Source organism: Tenrec ecaudatus, chromosome 12 (genome assembly GCF_050624435.1).
Source record: "Tenrec ecaudatus isolate mTenEca1 chromosome 12, mTenEca1.hap1, whole genome shotgun sequence".
NCBI lineage: Eukaryota > Metazoa > Chordata > Mammalia > Afrosoricida > Tenrecidae > Tenrec > Tenrec ecaudatus.
The window spans coordinates 80,025,747-80,038,193 of NC_134541.1; the positions used below are offsets into that span (position 1 = coordinate 80,025,747).

General features: G+C 42.5%; 1 protein-coding gene across 5 annotated transcripts in view; it reads right to left on the minus strand.

The window, feature by feature from the left end:
* NINL (ninein like) overlaps positions 1–12,447 on the minus strand; it is a 187,473-nt gene that overhangs the window by 16,016 nt on the left and 159,010 nt on the right. For 4 of the 5 annotated variants that reach the window (XM_075564193.1, XM_075564190.1, XM_075564188.1 and 1 more), the window contains one exon: positions 9,968–11,836. The exons of the other annotated variant lie outside the window; for it this stretch is intronic. In XM_075564193.1, coding sequence (XP_075420308.1) covers positions 11,645–11,836 — 192 coding nt within the window. In that variant the 3' untranslated portion in view covers positions 9,968–11,644. Of the gene's footprint in view, positions 1–9,967; positions 11,837–12,447 lie in introns of those variants that run through there. 5 annotated transcript variants of the gene reach the window in all.

Below are 12,447 nucleotides of genomic sequence, written 5' to 3' on the forward strand. Positions count from 1 at the left end.
TTCAGACTGATGCAACCGTTCGCTCCTTGCATCATCATCTCACTCCCGCACACATTCCTCGGGTCTCTGCCTGTACATACTAGAAAACGCTAGCAGTCCTTTAAGAGGATAGCACAGCTCTTTCTGGATCAATATTTGGAGGTCACCTTTGGGATTACTGAGACAAGTTTAGAGGCAGTGTCGAAGCAGGCATGAGTGTCGAAGGTGTTTCCCAGCAAGTGTCAGCATTATCTTGCAAGGCATCTGCTGCAGGGAATGCTCCAGATACAACTCCAGGTTCCCTATCAGCAGGGAAAGTTGGGCTAAGCTCAAGTGCAGGTGGAGGGGACAATGGCTTTACTAATGACGGATTAAACTCTTCAGATGTGAGTGGTAGTGTTGTTGGCTGAAGTAACTCAATGGCATGTCAAGGATCCATGTTCTGATATTTCTGAGAATAATCTTTCCGTGTGTCCCTATGATGGTTCGATTTTATATCAGTTTGATGCATCTGTGTGAAAGTATGGGTAGAGTTCAATCTCAATAAGGCCCTCTCCTTGGAGGGGGTGCCCAATTTAGAGAGATGCCATGGACAACTTTCCTTCCCTCTCCCTCCATCCTGCTTACCTTGATTCTGCGTCTCTAGGATTCATGGCCGAGCCGGCCTGCTGATCATAGGAGCTGCAGTGCCCTGCCCTCTTCCTGCTGACCTTACATCCAGATGCTCTTGCCCCTACTGGCCTGTGATTTTCCCGATTCCTGCTTTGCCTTTGCTTCATTGGCTGGAAGCTGGGTAAGTCTAAAGGGGACTTCATCTAGCATCTGACCCATGGACTTGAGTGGAACTGGGCTGGGCTTCCTGATGTAAATTTATTTTTGCTATAAAGTTATTTGAGTGTAGTTTGATTTATTTCTCTAGAAAACTCAGCGTAGCACAGTCCTCTCCACTGTAACTTTCAGGTTCCCATTTAGTCCCAATCCATGCTCTCCTGTTAACATCAGAAATCATTCTAAGTAGAGGGTTCAGTTAGTGTTGTAATTCAGCCACTCTTTTTTTTTTTTAGATTTAGTACTTTTAAAAAAAACATTTTATTAGGGGTTCATACAACTCTTATCACAACCCATACATATACATACATCAATTGTATAAAGCACACCTATACATTATTTGCCCTAATCATTTTCAAAGCATTTGCTCTCCACTTAAGCCCTCTGCATCAGGTCCTCTTTTTTTCCCCCTCCATCCCCGCTCCTCCCTCCCTCATGAGCCCTTGATAATTTATAGATTGTTATTTTGTCATATCTTGCCCTATCCAGAGTCTACCGCCCCCCCCCCCTTCTCTGCCGTCCGTCTCCCAGGGAGGAGGTCACATGTGGATCCTTGTAATCAGTTCCCCCTTTCCAACCCACTCACCCTCCACTCTCCCAGCATCGGCCCTCACACCCCTGGTCCTGAAGGTATCATCCACCCTGGATTCCCTGTGCCTCCAGCTCCCATATGCACCAGTGTACAACCTCTGCCTTATCCAGTCCGGCAAGGTAGAATTCGGATCATGGTAGGTGGCGGGAGGAAGCATCCAGGATCTGGGGGAAAGCTGTGTTCTTCATCGGTACTACATCGCACCCTGACTGACCCATCTCCTCTCCTAAACCCCTCTATGAGGGGATCTCCAGTGGCCGACAAATGGGCTTTGAGTCTCCACGCTGCACTTACCCCTTCATTCACTATGGTGTGTGTGTGTGTGTGTGTGTGTGTGTGTGTGTGTGTGTGTATATATATATTGCATGATGCCTTATACCTGGTCCCTTTGGCACCTCGTGATTGCACAGGCTGGTGTGCTTCTTCCATGTGGCCTTTATTGCTTCTGAGCTAGATGGCCGCTTGTTCACCTTCAAGCCTTTAAGACCCCAGACACTATCTCTTTCGAGTCGGGCACCATCAGCTTTCTTCGCCACATTTGCTTATGCACCTGTTTGTCTTCGGTGATTGTATCATGGAGGTGTGCACCCAATGATATGATTTTTTATTCTTTGATATCTGTTCCCTTCGGGACCATGCAATCACACAGGCTGGTGTGTTCTTCCATGTGGGCTTTGTTGCTTCTGAGCTAGATGGCCGCTTGTATATCTTCAAGCCTTTAAGACCCCAGACACTATCTCTTTTGATAGCCGGGCACCATCAGCTTTCTTCACATTTACTTGTTCACCCGCTTTGGCTTCAGCAGTTGTGTCGGGAGGGTGAGCATCACAGAGTGCCAATTTAATAAAAGAAAGTATTCATGCATTTAGGGAGTGCTACTATCTACTTTTTTGCGACACTTCGCTGTAGTACCTTTATCTTCAGTGATCATTTCATGAAGGTGAGTACTGAGCAGGGCCATGATAATTCTTTTTAAGTGTGAGCCCCCAAACCATTCCTGAATCTATGCTTTTTAAAAAATTTGCTAACTTAGGAGTTAATACAAATGTCATATTATTTCATAGTTCAATCACATCAAACAGAATTGTAAAATTGCTGCCACAATCAGTCTCCACACATACATTTCCCTCCTAGACTACTTGACATCATCTCCCTCTTACTTCCCCCGACCCTCTTTATCCTCGCCCCCCCCACAAACTATTGTTATATTTTCTTTCTCAAAGTCTCTGGGTCTCATTTACTAAAAAGCAGAAACAAATAACAGCTTCAAGAAAGTGACCCCCATGGTGCTGCACCCCTGAGACACACCTTAATATACCCAAGCACATGCAACACACAGTAGAGGGGCTGTCACAAGATTTCCAGAATAATAGATATCTTAACCCAGCATAAAGGGGGTTGATGTAACATGACCTTATTTGTCCACCAACCATCAGTACACCACTCTTGGTACAGCTGTTTTCTGCTTCCTCAGGCACCATGTATTTCCAGCTTAAGTCCTCATGTTACAAGTGTGTCTGAGGTAGAGTCTAGTTCACCCAGTGGGATTCCCATATGGGGCTCACTGATGTAGCCTCTGGAGCATGTATGCACCCCAAAGATCCAGGATTTGGTGTCCCAGCATTTTATGGCACCTGGTCTGCTTTCCTGGGATACCCCCACCCCAGATGCCCTACACCAGTTCTGCCCACCCATTGCATGCCACTGAAGACACCTCCCATTTATTGTTGCCAAGAGCATCCTCAGTCTTTTGTCCCCCACCTGGAGGTTAGCTCTCCCTCCCCTCCCTTCAACAGGCATGCACCTATGTACCCCCAAATTTGACCATTCCCTTTCATCTCCTGTGCGGCACCTCTCATCAGTAAACCCCATTCCTCCGACGGGGCTACCTCCCTCTCTGGGAGACCTCACCACAGATCTAAATGGCTACTATTCAGCGAACAGCCACTACCCCCTCGCACCCTCCATTTCATCCCAGCTGTCGTGAGGTGACCTCCGGCCAAGTGACCTACACTATACTCACCAGGAGCAGATGATGTGTAGGTCATTGGCACTGGTCCAGCTCGTTAGCGGCCTGTCTGACCCCAGCCAGACGACTGCATGGCCTTCACGCTTGAGCTTGCGCCCCTTCTGCTGCTTGTTCCTGCTGCTCTGGACTCACACAGTGCTTGTCCTTTCGTGCTTCACTCGCTTCCCTCAGCATGTCTTCCAGAGCCCTCCACGACGTGAGGGGTCTCATTGCTGTTCTTCAGGCATGCGCAGTACTCATCATGTTTATGTACCAGAGGTTTTTTATCCATTGTTGGGAATGGAGGCCGCTTCTAGCAATTGTGAGCTGTGCTGTGATGAACATAGAGGAGCAAATGTCTGCTTATGATGTTTTTTATTTCTTTGGGGTGTATGTTCAGTAATGGTATTGCTGGATCATATGGTAGTTCAGTTGCCATCTGTTTTAGGTATCGCCATACTGCCTTCCTGAGTGTCTGTACATATTTACAAGTCCACCAGCAGAGGATAAGAGTTCCTATCTCACCACACACTCTCCAACATTTGCTGTTCTCAGCTTTTTTACTTTAACTGGGCTACAGTTATGGGTGTTAGGTGGTATCTCATGGTTGCTTTGACTTGCATTTCCTGGATAGCTAATGACTGAGAGAACTTACTCATATGTGTATTAGTTATTCGCGTATCATCCTTTGTGAATCATCTGCTCCGGTCCTTTGCCCACTTTTTCATAGGGCTACTAGTTTGTTTTTCTTGCCACCTTGTAAATTCTGTAGATTTTAGTAATTAGTCCTTTGTTATGTCATTACTAAATATCTTTTCCCAGTCTATGGATCTTTTTACTCTTTCAATGAAGTCTTTTAATGTATGCAAGTTTTTAATTTTTTAATATGTCCCACTATTTTGTTTTCTATGGATTGTGTCAGCTTTGTTATTTCTGATAGCCCATCTACTGCACTAGGGTTCCTAGTTTTGTCCCAGTTTTCTGATCCTGAGAGCTTTGGGTTTTACATTTAGGAATTTGATCCATCTTGAGTTTGTTTCTGTGCATGGGTGAGGCAGTGGTCTTTTTTTGTTCTTCTGCAAGTGGATAGCCAGTATTTCCAATAGCATTTATTGAAGAGGTGTCTGCTTCCCATTTAATGTTTTTTTAGGCTTTTGTCAACAATAAGTTGTCTGTCTGTGGAAGCTAGAGGGTAGACAGGTGTTATTTTTGTGAAGGGAAGACAATATAAAACAAGAGATTGGCAAAAAATATTGGAAATGAAAAGACAATGGTAGATTTAACGAGTTATTTAATGTAAAACTGATGTCTGCTCTATAAACCTTCACCTAAGTAACAATAGAAAATATTTTTAAAAACTTAAAAAAATTCTCTGTCTCTGAATTCTATTCTTTAATGACTATTTTAACACAGACACACACACGTTCTATTTTGTTACCATTAGACTCAGAGTTTAATGATAAAAATTACATTAAAACAGAACAGAAAAGTTGGTGAAGGGAGACGTCGGACAGTACAAAAAAAATAAAAGGAATTAAAAAAAAAATTTTTTAACAATTTATTGGGGCTGATACAATTCTTTTCACAGTTCATACATATACATATATCAATTGTATAAAGCACATCTGTACAGTCTTTGCCCTAATCATTTTTTTCTCTTTTCTTCTTTTACATTTTATTAGGGACTCAAACAACTCTTACCACAATCCATACATATACATACATCAATTGTATAAAGCACATCCATACATTCCCTGCCCCAATCATTCTCAAGGCATTTGCTCTCCACTTAAGCCCCTTGCATCAGGTCCTCTTTTGAAATTTTTGTTTTTTAAAAAAGTGACTTAAATAAGAAAAACTGTGCATGAGCAGCCAGTAGTAACTATTGGTCTCTCTGCACTCGGAGGAAACAAGAGTGAAGTCAAAAGACATGTTGAATACAATTATTACAATAGAATGATGAACAACCCAAACATTAGTCTCTATAATCTTGAGCTTGGAAAACCTAGATGGTGCCTGACTACCGCTACCTATTACTCTGAACACAATCACATTAGAAGGTCCTCAATGGAATGGGGGTAAAATGTGGAACAGAACTCATGATCATAAAACAGACTGGGTTTACTGGTTGAATGGAGTCTAGTAGCATACCCCAAGAATATAGCCAATGTCCTCTAGGCGTGGAACTGAAATGACCTTTTTTAAAACCATCAACAGCTTAAAACCCAAAGGGCAGCATTTACCCAATGACAAAGTCCAGAGGGTTACTAAAGAAGGAGTGATGGTAAGAGAAAGCCCAGTGGGGAAGTAGGATGGCACATGGAAGGTATTGGAGTGGATGTGCAAAATCAATGTGTATGAATTTTTCGATGTAAAACTGATGAACTTCTCTGTAAACCTTCACTTAATTGGCAATAAGTATACTTCCCTTCCCCCACCCTAACAGTTTCAGAGTCTCAAATGTTTTCGTGTGTTGTATTTTCATTTTCATTTGACTCTAAATATTCACTGGTTGTTTGTATAATGGTTTAATTTCCATATAATTGTGTATTTCAGTTTCATTGTGTTACCAAATTCTGTTTACATTCAATTGTGATCAAGAAATATACTTTGTCGCAGTCTGCTCCAGCAAGGGGACAGCATGCCACCAGCTGTTGTCGGTTGTCCAGTTCCCTCTGTGTCCCATTAGCTTCCCCCAGGGACGTCATCCTCCGAGCCTGGCGTGCCAGCGTGGGGTCTAGTCCCGCTCTCTTTCTCTTCCTCTCTCCTGGCCTGCCTCTGTGTGGGTGTGGCATGCTGGCTCCTCTCCCTAGCCTGTAGCTCTCTCTCTTCATGCATCCTTCCATGTAACCATGCTGTCCTCATGGTTTGGTGCTTCATAGTAGGGTCTACATGCACTCCAGGCTGGGAGAGGCAGCTCCTGGACAGTCTTGAAGGCCAGCGAAGAGACCCAGGATTTTTGTATAGTTCTTTTCTCTTTTTAAAAAAAATTTTCTTATTGATTTACTATTTTTATTTCAAAAAATCAGTTTGGGCTATGTCATAGTCGGTGTACCTACCTATATAGGATAGGTATGGGAGGCATGCTTGAGGTAAGAGCATTGGGACCAACGGTTCCAGGGAGACCTGGGAGGTCAGAGTGGTGGAGGAAGGGGGTGCTGAGCAGGCTGCGCCATGGACAGGGGAACAACTGGGGTGTCAGAGCCAGTAATGAGGATATAGGGATCCAAGGTGGGGGTGGTGGTAATGTTGGAGCAACAGCAGACTAGCTAAGGGGGTTACCAAGAGGCAGAAATAAGGGGAAAGTGGCAGTGGGACAGGAGGAAGGTAAAAGGCAACAGAGGAAGGACCAAGGAAGCAAAGCAATGGATAGAGGTATAAACATAGTGGTGTGCATATGTAAATACATTAATCTACAAAAATAGAGGTATTGGCCCATGTACATATATTTATATGGCAATACCCTGAGGTAGGGGATGGACTTTGGGCATCCACTCATATCCTCCTTCAATTCAAGAACACTTTGTTCTATGGGGACCCAATGCCCATCTGTAGACAACTGGACATCCATTGCAGAGCGGTAGTGGGGAGATGAGTCACTCAGGCTTCAGTGTAGCAATAACGAAACTCACAACTTTCCTCTAGTTCTTAAACACTTCCTCCCCCCAACTATCATGATCCCACTTCTACCTTGCAAACCTGGTTAGACCAGAGGATGCACAGCGGTACAGTTGGGATTTGGAAACAGGGAATCTAGGACAGATGAACCCCTCAGGACCAACAGTGAGAGTGGCGATACCAGGAGGGAAGGAGGGGTAGAAAGGGGAAACCAATCACGGGGATCTATATATAACCTCCTCTCTGGGGAATGGGCAACAGGAAAGTGGGTGAAGGGAGACGCCTGGCAGTGTAAGATAAGATAAAATAATAATTTATAAATTATCAAGGGTTCATGAGGGAGAGGGGAGCGGGGAGGGAGAGGGAGAGAAAAAAGGAAAATGAGGAGCTTATTCCAGGAACCAAAGCGGAATGCGAAGTTTGAGAATGATGAGGGCAATGAATGTATAAGTGTGCTTTACACAATTGATGTATGTGTGGATTGTGGTAAGAATTGCATGAGCCCCAATACATAAATTTTTTTAAAAAGAGAAAGTTTTGTTCTAACCAGTCAGCAGCATGAGATGTTTACCCTCCTGACACAATCGCTGAAGACAAATAGGTGCATAAACAAATGTGGTGAAGAGGGCAAATGGTGCCCGGTTATTAAAAGATATAGTGTCTGGGGTCTAAAAGGCGTGATGTCACACAAGCTGCCATTCAGCAGTGAAGCAACAAGTCCACATGGAAGAAGCACATCGCTGGTGCGATCATGAGGAGTCATAGGAACTGGGCATCAGCAGACACATAACAAAAACGAGAGGGCTGGAGCAGAGATCCAAAGCTCATCTGTAGATAGTGGAACAATCTCCCCACAGAGGGACCACAGGGAAGGATGAGTCAACTTTCCTCTAGTTCTTAAATATTTCCTCCCCCCCACTATCATGATCCCAATTCTATCTTAAAATCTGGCTAGACCAGAGGATGTACACGGGTACAGAAAGAAACACAGGGGATCCAGGACAGATGAACCCCTCAGGACTAGTGGTGAGAGTGGCGATAATTCAAGGGTGGAAGAAAGGTGGGATAGAATGGAGGAACCGATTACAAGGATCTACAATATATAAGCCCCTCCCTGAGGAACAGGCAACAGAAAAGTGGGTGAAAGGAGATGTTGGACAGTGTAAGACATAACAAAATAATAGTAATTTATAAATTGTCAAGGGTTCATGAGGGAAGGGGGTGGGGAGGGAGGGGAAAAATGAGGAGCTGATACCAAGGCCTCAAGTAGAAAGAAAGTATTTTGAGAATGATGATGGAAATAAATGTACACATGTGCTTGACACAATGGGTGTAGATATGGATTGTGGTAAAATGATTAAAAAAGAGAGAAAGGAATATAGTCATTGTGCAAAAAATAAGAAAAGAATATGAGCCAGGTGACATTCCACCATTTCCAGATCTAGCTCTTTCTTTTTTATTAAATCAGTTTTTGGGGGGCTCGTACAACTTAAAAAATAGTTTTATTGGGGGCTTGTATAACTCTTATCACAATCCATAAATATATCAATTTTCAAGCACATTTGTACATTTGTTCTCATCATTTTCCCTTTTGTGTTCAACTTTGAGTGACTTTCTAGTATCATTCCTTCACATTTCTTACGTTGGAGGACTGGCTTTAAGTTTTCTTGTATGGGAGTCTAATAGCTATGAACGCTCAGCTTTTATCTTGGAATACTTAACTTTTTTTTGAAGGACAATTTTTACAGTCCTTAATTTTTGAAGGACCACTTTACAACTTGTACAGTGTGAGCATTTTTCATAAAACAAGTATGGATAGATATAATCATATTTATCATATGAGCAAGGGGAACACTGCGGAGCATGTTTGGGAACATGGCAGGGCTGAAAGAGAAAGGTTTTGTGTTACATTTTCTTCATTCCTAAACAGTGTTATATGAGAAAAGAAACTTTTAATTAAAAATATCTTTTAAAAGAAGGGCTTGGCTCCCCTCCTTGACCCCAGTGAAAAAGCCTATCACTCATACCTGGCCTGCCCTCAAAAGATCAGGTGATATTTTTACATCATTTACCACAATTCATATGCATTCTGATTCAACCCAATAATTGCAGCAATACCGTCAATGTACCATTTGAGTTCAGTTTCCGATCTGCAGGGGAAGAGTGCAAATCTTGGAGGTCCTGCCTATCTCTGTTCGATCAGTAAACCTGGCATCCTTTAGGGTTATGTTCTTAACTTCTCCCCCACTCTAGACAGAACCTTCTGTTGTGATCCTTTTCATAACACTTGGTCATGGTAGCTGGGTGCCGAACAATGTTTTCAATTTCTAGGTTGTGAAGACTGACGTTTTCCTGGTCCTTCAGTCTGGGCACTTAATTCGGAGACCTGGGTTTGCTGACCTGGGTTTGACCAGAGCCTGAGCTGAATGTCTTTGGGTTGAGGCTCATAGCAGAGTTGTATGCCACTTCGGGTGTTTATTAGCATACCTGAAACTCTGTAATGTGTCCTGTTAAACACCTACCCTGAGCATTTCTCTTGGCACTATAACTTATTGAGTTATTAAATTCTTTCATCACGCATTTTGTCTGTGAGTTTCTGTGTAGCCGTTGCAATGGATACATGCAAAAGTAAAAGAGTGGACACTAATCAAGACTATATAATGCATATATAATAAATGTACAAAGAGACCAGGAGACTTACCATCTTTGGGATAGTGCGTGCCTTTAGGAAGAGTAAAAGGTTGCAATCAATAGAATACGACCTTCACCTCTATCTAAAATGTTTTATATCTTTTAAAAAGAAAAATTTCAAAATATTATATTAAATGTATCTAGTTGATGGGTATATGGGTTTTCTCCTAAAACTGTATTTTCTAATTATTTGAGATATTTTATAACTGAAGAACAAAGGACAAAATTGAAATATAGATATTTTTTAATTGAAAAACTGCAAATACAGTGACTCATTTCACATTACAGTAGTACATTCAGATAAACAAATGACCATCAATTTTGGTATAAAACTATATTTTTATCTTTTTTTAACATATAGTTCAATTCCCAGTGCAAAAACACTCCAATGAAAAAAAGATTAATGTACAATAAATACAAGCCTACAGGTGTAACCACAGTACCAATATTTACATGTGGTAAAGTGGTTCCAAACAAACAAGAGTCCTCCCCTTTATTGTCTAGAGGACACTCTGCTTACAGAGGGAAGCCCTTCTGGAAAGTCTGCAATCAGCAGCCATTGGGAAGTGTAACAGAGGACAGAGCTGAATAACCAGACAGTAAAGCTCTTAGGTTCAGGGTAATGGTTTCATGGGACATACCATTATTTGGCTTATTAACATGTTTGGTGCTTCTGTTCTACCTCCTCCTTCAGTTGTCAGGCACAGTTGGTGTCGATTCATGTGGAACAACAGAATCGAATAGAGTAGGATTCTGGAATGCATGGCTAATTAGCTGCCTCCATAAACAATGCCCTCCTTTGTCACGAGTCCAAATGAACTGCATGGTGCCTGGCTACCACTGCTGAGCATTTTGATCAAAGAGTTCAGAGAAGGATCCTGAACAAAATGGGGCAAAAATACAGACAAGAATAGAAAATTCTCATAATTCCCAACTTTCTGGAGCCATGGAGGGTGGCTGAACTCCTAAAACTATTGCCTTAAACCAGAAATGTACCATAATGTCTTCTTGAAACCAAGTAATAGTTTGGCTTAACTAGTAAAAAAAAAGTCTGCTTTGAGCTTGGTGATCTTTTAACAACTATGTATGTGGAATAAAATGGAAAACAACTTGAAGTATTTGCCTGGGACTTTAAACAAAAAACAAAGCCAACCACACTGCCATGAAATCAATTCTGATTCACAATGACCTTACAGGACCGAGTAGACCTGCCCCTGTGCGTTTCTGAGACCGCAACTCTTCATGGGAGCAGACAGCCATGTCTTTCTCCCAAGGCTGTTGGATTTAAAGTGCTGATTTTGTGGCTAGCAGCCCAGTGCTGTCATCACCATGCCACCTGGACTCCCCTGGAACTCTAAGGGGAGTGAATTTATGCTAACAGATGAGCAACAACTCAAAAAAGCTGAAAATGGCTACAGACCGGAGGAATATAATCCGTATCAGCAAACTGTATACATTAAAAACTGCTGAAGTGATGTATGTTTTGTTGTGTGTCTGCTTAAGAAAACATAAATGAAATTTAAAAGGAAAAATATGATAAAGCTGTCTAGAGCCCTACTTTACATTTTAATCTTTGAAGCCAAAGTCACTACGAATTGTAATTGACTCGATGGCAATGAGAGCTTAAGTCGAAAATGCAGTATTGGAACTGCATTATCTTAACCCACTTTCTCTGTCAGGCCTGACCAAGTGTTTCCATCATGTTTTCCCAGTGGTAAAATTGGGAGTTTTATAAAAATGTGCTCTTGTCCAACACGTGTATGTTCCCAGGATCTGGCACAGAGCAGATGCTGCTGGAACGAGCCAGACACCACAGTCGCCCTGTTTCTGAGGACCATGGCCAATAAGCTGCAAGTGATTAAGGCATCACAGTGGCTCAGGTTTTAAGATTTTCTTTTCAGAATGAATTCCAAGAAAGCAAGCAGTCTTTACACACAGAGGGATGCCGGAGCAATCTTACTGATTAATTTGTTGAGAGCTCTGAGTTTTTCTTCCAAGATGAGGCTGTTTTTCTCAGCTCCTCTTTGTTTCTCTTCAGTAACCTGGAGGGCTTTCAGCAGGTGTGCGTTCTCCACATAAAGCTCCTTGAGCAGCAAATTGGACTTCACGCTGTTTTCAAACTAGAGAGGGAAGAGAGCCACCCATTACTGTGAGTGCAGGGAAGGGGTACATGCTCCCGACCCTGTTCATTCCACGGTCGTTGAAATGATAACTTTAGGTTCTTAAGGATATAACAAAAATATTGCGTGTATGACACTTCTTGTTACCCTGAAGTGAGACCTCCAACTGAGGGTGTGATGAATTATGTACTGGAGAAAATTTAAGGGAAATTGTGGGAATCAGTTTAACTGGAAGACCCAAGAGTCACAAATCAACAGTTCTCAGAAAGGCTATTGTACGATACAATAATGAATTGCAAAGAATGACAACAATTTTTGGTTCTTTACTGCCCCTTGCCCTAGGAATCACTGTGGCCCTGACCCCCACTGCTGTTTCCTGGGTCTGAGCTTTCTGCCAAACCCATACGGTTTCACAGATGTGAATGACAGGAAACACTAGCAATGACCTCATTCAAAATACAAGGGCACAAGAATCCCAGCATGGGGTTCAGTCAACACCAAATTTCACTTGTAGAACATATAGTCAGTAAGCGCCCATATGCCAGGTCTTGCTCTAGCACTAGCGAAGCAGTGGTGAACGTAGTCTCTGGGCTGTGCACCACATATGCTAA